The sequence below is a fragment of the Mus musculus genome, chromosome 10, assembly GCF_000001635.26.
Source record: "Mus musculus strain C57BL/6J chromosome 10, GRCm38.p6 C57BL/6J".
In the NCBI taxonomy this organism is placed as follows: Eukaryota; Metazoa; Chordata; class Mammalia; order Rodentia; family Muridae; genus Mus; species Mus musculus.
Window position 1 is genome coordinate 79,605,005 of NC_000076.6, and position 12,421 is coordinate 79,617,425.

Here is a 12,421-nt window from a genome sequence, read left to right on the forward strand (position 1 = left end):
CAGAAACAATATATCTTGCAAGTTAATGGGAAACCAAAACAGAGAAATTATACCTTTCAGGTTAAGGATTTATATTTGCAGTTAAAACCACTAAGGATAAGTTCCTGTTGGTCTTATGTTAAGTCCTTGCAAGGTAAGGTTTCTATTTATAATTAACAATAAGGTCCTGTTTCTTAAATCTGATGTAAACTGCTTGCAACCCCCTTGTCTTAGAGTTTTACTACTGTGAAGAGACACCATGCCCAAGGCTACATTTAATTGAGGGTAGCTTACAGGTTCAGTCCATTAACATCATGGCAGGAAGCATAGCAGCATCCTGGCAGACATGGTGCTGGAGAAGGAGCTGAGAACTCTACATCTTGATTTGAAGGCAGCCAGGAGGAGTGTGTCCTCTGCATGGATAGAGCTTGATCATAGGACCTCAAAGCTCACTTCCACAGTGACATACTTTCTCTAACAAGGCCACACCTCCTAATCCAGTCACTTCCCACGGGCCAAGGGTATTCAAACCACCACACCCTTTCACATGATGGTGTCTGTACTCATGTCCCTTCCCTTCCATTATATCTAACAATGCCCTGTGAACACCTTATCTCTCCTATAAAGGGAACTTCAAGAAGCCAGCAGGAACTGCTCTCTCAAATCCCAACTTAGGGTGAGACAGCTGGCTAGCCAGTCCCAGATGCATCCCCAAATACAGCTTGCTTTAACTGGACAATCATGGGTTTAGTCTTCTCTCCTCATGATTCTCAGGTTTAACAGGAGCAACATAGCTGTTCCTCAGCCTCCTCACAGGCTTCATGGGTCCTTCACACTGTGGGCACCATGAGGCTGCAGCTGCCCAGGTCTGTGTGTTTGGGAGTGGGTAATGGTAAATTCTCTGTGCCTCAGAACCCTAGCAACTCCAGTGTCTCAACTGTGTACTGCAAACTCTGCACTCTTCTCCTTTGTCAGATCCTCCCCCATCTCTGTCCTGCCCCACAGACCACTGGCAATGGGGCAGGGGGAGGGATCCCCTTCTAAAACATCATGAAACCCATTACCTGGGTTGGATAAAGGTGCTTGCAGCCAAGCCTGACAACCTATGTTTGATCCCAGGGACCCATATGTTGGAAAGAGAGAACCAACTCCCATGGGTTGTCATCTACACACACATGCGTGTGCACACACACACACACACACACACACACACTAAATAAATAGATCTTTTTTGAGACAGGGTCTCATTGTGTATGCATGGCTGGCCTAGAACTTGCTGTGTAAACCAGATTGACTCATAGAGATCTACCTGCACCAGGCAGCGGCGGCACACACCTTTAGTCCCAGCACTTGGGAGGCAGAGGCAGGCAGATTTCTGAGTTCGAGGCCAGCCTGGTCTACAGAGTGAGTTCCAGGACAGCCAGGGCTACACAGAGAAACCCTGTCTCGGGGAAAAAAAATCTAACTCTGTATCTGCCTCATGAGTAAAACCACAATACTGATATAATAATTAATTTAACTTAAAACAAATAAACCTGTTATCCAGAGCAAAGTGCATGAGTCCCAGGCCTGTCCCTGTGCAGAACACACCCTTTACTCCCTGATGCTACACACACCTCCCTCCCCCAATGCCTCCCCTCCAGGAAGCCCCCAGCCTCACCCTCACTGGTAACACAACCATGCCCTGGCTGGAGCCCGTGGCTGAGCAGGAGCTCAGGCACACAGGAGCCATTGTCCTGTCTCACTGAGGCTACACTATTGTGGGCTGCCAGCTGGTCACTTGGCTGCCTGGTCCTCCCCTTGGCAGGGGCGGCAAGTTCCCAGAGTAAGTGGAAAGTGGATTAAAAATGAGGACATGACCACTCCAAGGTATGGCTGAGGAGGGGGCGTTTATTGTAGATATGAGGGAGAGAACAGCCAGAGGCGTCTGGAAGAGTCCAGAGCAGGGAAAAAAGTACCAAATAGAACCTGGCCAGCCGAGTAGACCAGGCTGGAAAGGGAAGGTGCGGGGAGAGCAAGAGAGGAAGAGAAAAGAGAGGATGGCGAGTCAAGAGCAGAAGACCAAGAGGATGCAAGAAAAGAATGAAGACCACACTTGGACAAAATGGCAGGTTTTGATTGGCATCAGACGTTCCTGGGCTGGAGAAGTCTGGGGGAAGGTGCAGGGAGGAGAGATAAGAGCAGAGAGTCACAGGAACTGAGTGAACCTGGCTGCCAGCAAGCACTTCCACATGCTAATAGGCACCGTAGATAACCATATGTCCTGGGTTTCTTTGGGACCTGAGAGTTGTTACCTGGTCTTGTGGAGTCATAACATAACATCTAACTGTTGCTCTAAACTGCCCAAGCTGAGAGAGGGTTGTGGATGTCATCTGGAACATGAGTCACCAAGGGGAACCGCCTTCTTCTATAGACTCGGTAGCCAGATCTGAGTACCTTCTAGATGCATCGTTTGCTATGTGCAGCCAGGATACTCTGAGCACTTACTGCATACAGCTAACATATGGAATACTAGCTAGCTCTATCACGTGGCCAGCAGTTCATGTCTTACACTTAGTCTCTTCTCGGGTTAAGAAAAATCCAGAGCTTAGAAAGGGACAAAAATATCACTCTTGCCTTCTTGGTATCACCATCGATCAGGGCTCTCCTGTGACATGACGTGGCAATTGAGTTCTGAGGCACCAACCAGTCCAGGCTAATCCCCCTGAGGTCTAAAGTCCTCCTAGTTTCAACCAAAACACCAGTAGACTAGACGGAAGCCCCACTTCCAGGAGTCAGGCCCAGCCCAGCCCTCTCTCTGGCAATGGGAGAAACTGACTCTCACCCCAGCACTCCAGCAAGCAGAACGCAGTGCTGGGTTTCAGTCTCTACCCCTCCCACACCACCCTCAGGGTAGGATGCAGGGTGCTGGGGAGGAAACTGAGTCACAGAGAAGTGGCAACCTGCCAGGATTCAAACCAAGGCTGCACTGCACAAGAGCAGTCCTGAACCAAAGCCTGCCATCAGTGGCCCTCAGGGCAGGAGCTTATACAAACCATGGTAAAGTGGGTAAACAGGTGGCCAGCTCACAAACCACACCCTGTAAACACCTAGGTGTGCATTGCCTTGCAGCCCTTCCTCCCCTTCAACTCCAGCAGCTTGAAACCCAAAGTCGGTCAGCTGAGCTGGCTGAGGCTCCGCCCACCTAGAGCAGGAGCAGGGAGCCACTGCCTCCACAACCTGCAATTACCACCTAATATGATTGTGTTAATTACCATTGCAGAGCATGAGGACTGAGCCCAGGGTTACTACACACACACACACACACACACACACACACACACAAGCTGATCATGTGCTCACCTGGAACCCCCACACAGTCAAGTGGAAAACAGAGACTTGATCTGGGACATGGAGATAAGGGAGGCCCCTCAAACAGCCTCAGTACCCCACATCAGTGAGTGGGCTTAGGGAGGGCTGGTGGAGCTCCAGAGCTCGTGGATGGCTGCAGAGTAGGGCCAGCAAGGGTATACAGGGCGTGAGTAGGTCATCCCTGTTGCCCCACCCCCTCCACTCCCTTCCTTGGCCCCCCCACTCTGGACCCCTTTCCTCTGTTGCCTTCCTAGATTCAGTGCCTTCTACAGATCTGAGGCAGGAGGCTCGTGCTTTGCAAGTGTCCACTGCCCAGGCTTCTGGAGCTGTGTCCCTTTTGTGCTTCGCCCTGGAGCATCCCAGGACCCCTGTCCCTCAGCCATAGGCTTACTGCCCCAACATTCTTGTTGGAAGCCATCAGGCTAGAGCACAGAGCAGACTCTGTCACCTTTCCAGGCTGAAAGGACACCCAGCCAGGGAGAGCGCCTGCTGGACCCAGGCAACCAACATGGATGGAACCCTCTCCCTCAGCTCAGCATCCCTTCCACTAGTTCCCTCTGAGGATGGCACACCAGCAGCGAGTGGAATCCACTAAGAGGCTTCTGCCGGTGAGCACCTGGCTGCCCACTGCATCTTCAAGGAAAGACAGCTCAGACAGAAGCCATGCAGGCAGGGTGCATGCTGATACTCATGCCTGCCTCTGCCATCTCCACAGACCTTGCAGCCTGAGTCCCCTGGCTGTTGCAAGGCAGAGAGAAGTTCTCCTGGGACTCATGTCAACAGGCAATGCCGGACACGCTGTGTGCTTCTTCAGGTGTACTCCCAGGCAGTATGAGGCAGAGTGGGGACCAAGCTCAAAGGGGCTCTCAGCTTCGGGCAGCAATGATATTGGAAATCACGATGCAGGCCCTGTGCTTTGGCCCAGGGAAGCCACAGTCAGACACAGAGACACAGGGTAAAACATGGCCATAAAAGGCCACACACACATTACATATGGACAACGGGTCAACACACACAAAGTGTACAAACCAAGGCAGGGATGTGTTCAGAGCCACACAGGGTGTCAGGATGACACACAGAACACTTGTTTCCAGAGATGACATCAGCTCTTGAATGGCATGAATGTGGCCCAGGAGAAGGCCAGTTGCCCTGGCAACCCGTCCTAGGACCTCAGCCTCAGTGATGCTGGCTACTGGCAGGAAGGGCTGCTAGGGATCCGGAAGTAGCAGGGGGATCCCAGTGGCAACATGGGCATTTGATGTACCCTGGGGCACTAAGCTAAACTGACCAGTCCTGGGCAGAGAGGGACACAGAGTCCTGTCCTGGAGTCAGAGGGACATGGGGTCCTTGGAGGGGATCAGAGGGGTCGCAGGACCTTGGGTAGACAGCAGGAGCTGTGCTCTGTCCCAGAAGTCTAGGAGACGTGTCAGTCCATATCCTTGAACCTGCCCCTCCAGTCACCAGGGCACCCAGCCTGGGTTCTACTCACTTCTCTCCCGTAGCCACGGGCATGGCCAGCCCAGCCCTTCCCACATTGTCTTGGACGTCCCAATTTCTTCTCTCCATTGCTGTTACCCATGCCCAGGCTGGCAGAAGGCCACAGGTGTCATAGTACAGCAGGTCTTCCCCTTAGCATAGGTCCAACCCACCCACGTTGACAGAGTAGCCCCAAGGTAATGAGGGGCAGCGGGGCCTTCTGCCTCTCAGCGGGGCCTGCCATCCATCTAAGACATCCTCACCCAGCACCCTGGGTGTGCTGAAGGTATGTGCATAGGAACGGTGACTCCCAGGGGCCAGATGCTCCAACTCCAGTGTCAGATCATCCCTACACAGTGACTCACTGCAGAGAAAACCCTGTTCTAGCTGAGAAGCCCTAGAGGCATCAGCCATCTAGGCAGCAGCCTCTAGACCTGTCTTCCGGTCTCCCTGGGCCAGACAGCTCCAGGCCAGTACCTGGTTTAGGCAACCAGCAGTGCCTGAAGAGACCAGGTTGACAAAACCTAGAAAGAAGATGGAGATATCTCTCTGGGGCCTGCACAACTTGTCTCCCCTCCCAACCTCTACCAGATAGCTGGACAGAGTCCACAGGCCTCCAGCGCTTCATGGGATATCCACAATGTCCACTCTGCGGGCTGTTGTAGGGACAGGCTGAGTTGTGTGGATAGAGACTGAGGACAGAGCCCAGCCGTGGGACCTGTGAGCCCTCTTCACAACGGCCAGGGTCTCCCTCCCTTTTCTATCTTCTTCTGTTCAACCCCAAGCAGTAGAGAGTAGGAGTGTGAGAAAGGCCTTCCTCACCTCAGGCTCCCCCACCTTGCCAGCAGCCACGGTTAAACTCCTGTTGTTATTAAACACAAATCAAGCAGGCCTGCACCCCCGCACTCCCCAAACACCTTTACTGCACTCAAAACAGCATTATAAACAAACACATTTGGGGGAGGCGTCTTAAAAGATTCACGTACAGTCAACTGCAAACAGAGATATCAAACAGTGCAGGGTATAAAAAACAGGGCCCCACAGAGCATAGAAGATGGGAGACAGAAAAAAGCAAGAGACCCCTGGGGCCCTCTGTCCACCACTCCAACTGACCAGCCCAGGTCCTGGATGTACCCTAGTCCCAGAGACAATGGGGACCAGGCACAGGGGTTGGGTAGGGGTTCAACTCCTAGGTGCTTGGCTCACCTCAAAGGTCCAAGCAATCAATCTCAAAACCCTTTTCTAGAGGGACAAGGGCTTTGGGAGTTTAAGGAAACAGCAAAAGACAAAGGAATGCTGGACCCTCCCTTATCTGCCATTATCCAACAGGCGGTCCATTCTGTTCTGAGTCTTAGAGTTTGTGCAAAACACAGCAGCCATTCAGGGACCCATGTATCCCACCCCATGAGGATTTCCTGTGCAGGAAAGACACACACATAAACAACCTAGAACCCTGCCCCCCAACACAAGTGCGTGCACACGGGCACACATACACACACACACACACACACACATACACACAGCCCACCCACCACAGCTATAGCCTATTTACATTCTGGAGCAAAGGGCGACTTGCCAAGGGCACCCTGGGAAAGTGGTTTGTAGCTTGCAAGATGAGGATAGAGCCACAGACTTGAGGCAGAAGCTCCTGGGTTACAGGTGGCTCTGGTTGATCAGCAGGAGTGGAGGGAAGCCTGTGCCAAAGAGCCATCAGCCAAGAGTCACCGCCTCCTTCGGCTCTCTGTGCACTCTGGCTTTCTTGATTCCCGCAGCCAAGCCCTCCTGTAGCTCTAGATGGCACATCAGCGCCAGAACTTGGGAGGTTAGGCCTACCTGGAGCCAGCCTGGCCAGGGAGGATGACTTCCCACAGACTGGGGGAAGTCTCAAAGAAGTTATCGGAGCATCTGAGCAACCGGGCCGTGCGGGAAAAACACCCGCGTGCAGCCAAGCGGGGGGGGGGGGGGGGGGCGGGGGGCGGGGGACAAGTTCCACACTCAGGAAACTCTGTTCTGGGTCCCAGCTGCCTTAGGTACCAGGATCCTGGGACTGCTACGAACCCCACAACTCTATGTGGATGGGCCAAGGTGGAGGGGGAAGGGGTTCCAGTCAGCAATATTTGCCCCAGCAGCCCATCTCCTAAGCGCACTCCACTAAGAGACCCAGGGAAAGCGGGGCAAGAGGCCCCGCCCACCCTCACCCGGCTCAGCTGAGCTAAGTATAGAAGGGAGGAACCAATGACCTCACAGAAAGGGCAACAGGGAGGTCAGTGGCAATTCCTCCTCCCCCAGGAGTGTGTCCCGCTTGAGGCTGCTACCCTTATTGACCACCTTGATCCTGAGGGCCAGCTTACGCACACTGGCTGGCCCCAGGCCATCAAAGAAGAAGTCCTCGTTGAAGATGGGGTGGCGGCTGTTTTTGATGATGGTGCTCCGCTGCTTCTGCAGCTTCCCGGGCACCAGGCACAGCCCCACGCAGCAATTGATGCTCCGGGCATCACAGGGCCGGTCATACAGGCCCTCGGCCGCCAGCAGGCGCACACGCAGGCGGGCCTGAGCAGCCTCGTACTCGGCCAGCAGCCTCACGCTGCCCCTGGTGCCCATCTTCACTGTGTGCTCTCCACGTGGTGCCTGGCCAGACTCCGGGCCTGGCTCCGGGGTAGCCCTGCGGGACAAGCGGCGACGGACACCTGGGCTGGTGTCTGGTGTGCTATCATCCGCAGACAGGGAGCCATGGCGACCTACCGACTGTTTCAGCTGGCTCACTTTGGCCTGGCTGTCCTGGGCGAAGCCCTTGAGCAGCGATACAGAGCGAGACAGCAGAGGGGACCCGAAGGGGGACGACTCAGCAGAGGACCCTGTGTCACTTTCCCCGCCACTGAAGTAGCGGCTAGGGCTCATCAGGGCCCCCCCAACCTCCCGGGATCCCCCATCACCTCCATTGCCCTTGGCCCCTGCTCGCCGGCGGCCAGCACCAGGGGATCCGACCTGGGCCAGGGCCCCGTGCTCACTGTGGAAAAGGGACTCCTTGCGCCTGGTGTGGGGGCTCTCGGCCAGTGTGGCAAAGCCATAGGATGTCTGAGCCTTGGGCACAGAGGGCAATGACATGGCACCCTGCGCCTGGGGGTCAGCGTTGGTGGCTTCCTCGGCTGTCCAGTCCTCCGCACTCTCTATCTGAATCACATGTCGTGTGGCTGCCTTCAGCAGGCTCCTGCTCTCTGAGGCCAACTTGGCCGGCAGCCGGGGACTGCGAGGTGCTCGACGGGGCCCAGGTGAAGCCAGGTTTTGCTCTGAGGTGGAGGGGCCCAGGTCCGCCTGTCCCTCAGCCTCTGTGGGGCCAGAGGGCAGCTTGGGCGGGATGAAGAAGTCGGGGATCTTGTCCGGAGTCAGCACGTTGCTATACAAGGGACCCTTGGAAGACTTGTCCCCAGCCTCACCGCGGCTGGCTCCGTTCTCCCCAGACCCCCGAAGTCGTTCCAAGAACCACATGTTGGTTTTTCTCATGAGGGCGACAGGCAAGAGACCAGGAGTCTGAGGAAAGAAATAGGAGTCAGAAGTGACACTTGTGCTCAAATGTCACCTGTCAGGGCTGTCAAAGGGTCGGACTTGTGTTAAGGGGTCACCTTAGGGTTATCAAGAAGTTGGCATTTATGCCCAGCTGTCAACTGACTGTCAGGGATGTCAGGGGGTGGTACTGTACATGGGAGTCATCCGCCAGGGCCCCATGGGCTTGACACCTGGTTCAGGGGTCACCACCTGTTAGGGTTGAAGCCAGCGTAGTGTAGGATCACGCTGAGCACTTGGGGCGCCCTGAGCAGGGTCAGTCTCCCACGCGAGCTGGGCCCGGCCTGTATCCTGCGCACCCACCCACCACCACCTCAGGGGATCGGGGTCCCCCCAGGGAACCACAGGCCTGAGCATCCCGGCCCCGCCCCCAGCTGCCACCCACCTGTGGCTTCACTCAGCTGCTGCGCTGTGCGTTGGGGGAGGCGGCGACAGCCCTGGGCCCGGTGCAGCGAACTGACCGCGCCCCCGACTCCCTGTGCGCCGGGTATGGGTAGCGCGGAGCGCGCTGGGCTCACCTGCCCCACGGGCTGCGGCGACTCCGGAACGCGGAGCTAGGCTACAGCCCGGCGCAGCTGCGAGCGAGGCGGTAGCGCAGTGGCCAGCTCTCCTCTCGGCGCGGGAAACCGCCCACCAAGCCGTATTCCTCCGATTGCGGCCGCGCGCCCGCGTCCTCGCAATCCGCGAGGGGCGGGGCCTCCCGAACTGGCGGGGAATCGGGGGCAGGGCTCCTAATATAAATAGGGCGGGTCTGCATGCGGAGCTGGGCCTAGGAGACAGTCTCCTGGTTCAAGCTGAGGAGGGGGGAGGCGGAGCTACTGGTAAATAGGGTGGAGCCTGAAGAAGGGGCGGAGCTGGCAGGAGTGTCTGGACTACATTGTTCCAGCCAGGGGCAGGGTTGGTAGCACTGAACCACCTGCCTGGTACAGGGTGGATGGGGCATTGCCTCCTGGTACAGAGAAAGAGTTCTGTGAGGGGTGAGGGGTGATACCAACTTGTATAGCCTGTGGTCCTGGGCAAGACCCAGACTACTGATCTAAGCCTCCTGATGCTAGACTGAATGGAATACATAGAGTCTGGAAGGGGAGCTGAGGGGCGGGGCTTGTGTCACTGAATCCAGCTGAGTCTAGCTGTACCACTTCTAGTCCCAGCCTCTCCTCTCAGCTCTGGGGAACACAACAGATCCCTTCACTAGCCAGCTGGTCTTCAACCAATAATAATAACTCTAATGATTGGAATTGGGAACTGAGTCCCAATCAGCCTCTACATGACCTTCTCCATCTCTGGTTCCCATGGCCACCCAGCAGGGAGTCAGTCATCCTCAGCGTTTGTAGATGAGGTGACAATTTCACTCTAGGAGAACAACCCACCCAGAGAAAGGCCTGGTCACTGTTGGCTGGGTTTCCACAGCTCAGCATCAGGTACTTGGTGTAATACACCTTCCATGGGCCTACATTTATCTGGTACCCATCTATGGCCAAATGACCCAGATGCTGGGAACAGTCTGATGGCTATCCTAGTGACCAATGAAACAGGTAGCCATGGAACAACACACCGGCGAATGACAATATAGGTGTGTGGCTCTCCATGACAAAGCTATAACAGTCCTGGAGTGGTGACACACACCTTTAATTCCAGCATTTGGAGGGGGAGGGGAGCAGAGGCAGGCAGATCTCTATGTGAGTCTAGCCAGGTCTACATAGCAAGTTCCAGGACAGCCAAGGTTACATAGTGAGACTGTCTCAAACCAAACAAAAACAAAACAAACAAAAATCTTGTAACAGGAAATCTAGAGGGCAATGGAAGAAACTGCCATCCATCAGCCATGGCAAAAGAGACCTAGCAGGGTAAGGCCAGGCTCAACCTAAGGTTAGCTACAGGATCACAGCCCCCAGGAACCAGGTGCCTTGGGCTTGCTCTACTGGCGCTTCAATCCTGTGGCTGACCATACTTCCCTCTGTGTGATGGCAGGTAAGTCTCCCAACCTCTGAGCCTCTATAGGTGAGCAAGCATCTTAGCCAAGGGTGTCCTGACTCACCCCAGAGCCTGGCTCCCATAACTCAAGCAGCAAAGGACCCCAAAGGCTGGCTCCCATACCTGAGCACAACTGCTGGCTCCTGCACTGATGTACCTGGAAGCTTAGAAATGAAGGCCCTCTGGCAGTGGTGGCGCACACCTTTAATCCCAGCACTTGGGAGGCAGAGGCAGGCAGATTTCTGAGTTCGAGGCCAGCCTGGTCTACAGAGTGAGTTCCAGGACAGCCAGGGCTACACAGAGAAAACCCTGTCTCAAAAAAAAGAAAGAAAGAGAGAGAGAGAGAGAAAGGAAGGAAGGAAGGAAGGAAGGAAGGAAGGAAGGAAGGAAGGAAGAGAGAGAGAGAGAGAGAGAGAGAGAGAGAGAGAGAGAGAGAGAGAGAAAGAAAGAAAGAAAGAAAGAAAGAAAGAAAGAAAGAAAGAAAGAAAGAAAGAAAGAAAGAAAAGAAAGAGAGGAAATGAAGGCCCATGGGGAAAGGTATCTGGAAGTGGGTCCCCAAACCCACCCTCTTGGCCCCTGTAGACCCCACCCTGCGGCGAGGAAGCCTGGCCCTTCTAGCTGGCAGATGGCAAACAGGAGGAGCCTCAGTCAACAAAGCCGTCTGCCGCTTTCTGAGCTAAGCAGAGTCATTGGCAGAGGCAGACGTGGCCAAACCCCTCCTATCCAGGACTTGGGCTCAGCTCTTGTTGCAGAGAGATCCAAGAATAGGAGGTATATCGATCTGGCTTCTTCCTGCAGTCCTGAGTCGTGCCACCTCCTGCTGTGTGACCTTTGCCCCCAGGCCAGTGGGAGGGGTATTTCTCAGAGGTCTGTGAGGCTTTCTGCTCCTATCTGAGGCTAAAGAAATGGCTCCGTGCTTAAGAGAACTTTGCTCTCAGAGGATCTAGGTTCAGTTTCTAGCACCTACCTGGTGTGCAGATATACACATGAGCAAAACACTCATACACATAAAATTCAATGCAATACTATAGAATTAAGACTCAAGGGCCAACCCTGTGACCACACACAGCTTTAGCAAGGACACTCAGAATGGTGGGCTGTGGGCATAGGGACCTGACTGCCGCTCCTCCATAGCCTATTCACTTCCAGACATGTGCAGCCCTTGGCAGGTCTACAGGAAGCTGGATCTCCTGTCTCTGTGTAAGGGGCTTATGGACACTTCAGAGGAATGACAAACCCAGAATTTGAACTCAGAAATCTCTCTCCTACACCCATCCCAAGATTCCTCGGGCTGGAACATTTGTTAAGTAGTTGACGGTGTAAAAGGTAGGGCTGTAGATAGAACCCCCGCAGAGCCAAGCATGTGGGCTTCTTGGCCCTGTTCATATCACACCTGGGCACCCTAGACTCCGCTGACTCAGGGATCAGGGAGATGACAGGGTCTGGCAGCTCTGCCATTCTTGCCACCGCTCACCAAGAACAGGCCTTTGTCAAGTTGCCTGCTCTCCAGGCACCCATCTCCTAATCTTCACAATGAGATTTGGAGTCTACACTCAGACATGTTCAGAGCAGCATCACACACAGGACTTGAGAGAGGATGGGTGCTGGACCTTGGGGAGGCCAAGGATATGGATGGACTCATAAGTGAGTGGAACTCATCTAGACACCTCCTTGACCCAGGTCCCTGAATCTAACCACACTTCCTCTTCCAGGTTCTCAGACATCCTGTCCTGTCGATGGACACTTCCCGCCATAGTGGTTCTTTTCACTGGAAACCAAGTTTATGGCCTTGTGCTTAAGAAGCCCAGCAGCTCTCTCCAGCACTCCTCAGCCCCATGTCCTTCACCAGTCCCTAGGCAAGCCAGCTTCACATGCGTGGGTGTCTGTGCATACTCTCACCAGAAGTCCTGGTAGATGAGAGGAGCTCAAAGGATCATGGTGGGATGAGTGGATGAGCTGGTACATGGTTGGATGAGGAAGAGTAGGTGGAGTGTGGATAGGGCTGAAGGTGGGGTAGGTAGATAAACAGATGGGTGAGTGGGTGGATGGATGGATTAGTAGATGGAGAAATGGGTGGTTG

General features: G+C 54.6%; 1 protein-coding gene across 2 annotated transcripts; it reads right to left on the reverse strand.

The window, feature by feature from the left end:
* Window positions 1-1,849: 1,849 nt before the first annotated feature.
* On the reverse strand, window positions 1,850-9,021 carry C2cd4c (C2 calcium-dependent domain containing 4C). Of its 2 annotated transcripts, none has more exons than NM_001168624.1 (2): window positions 8,886-9,021; window positions 1,850-8,334 (listed from the first exon to the last, which is right to left on the reverse strand). In NM_001168624.1, the coding sequence occupies exon 2, from the start codon at window positions 8,305-8,307 to the stop codon at window positions 7,048-7,050; it is 1,260 nt and encodes a 419-aa protein (NP_001162095.1). In that variant the 5' UTR covers window positions 8,308-8,334; window positions 8,886-9,021; the 3' UTR covers window positions 1,850-7,047. The 2 variants fall into 2 exon arrangements, with proteins under 2 accessions (NP_001162095.1, NP_941016.2); NM_198614.3 differs by having other exon boundaries at window positions 8,753-9,014.
* Window positions 9,022-12,421: the final 3,400 nt, after the last annotated feature.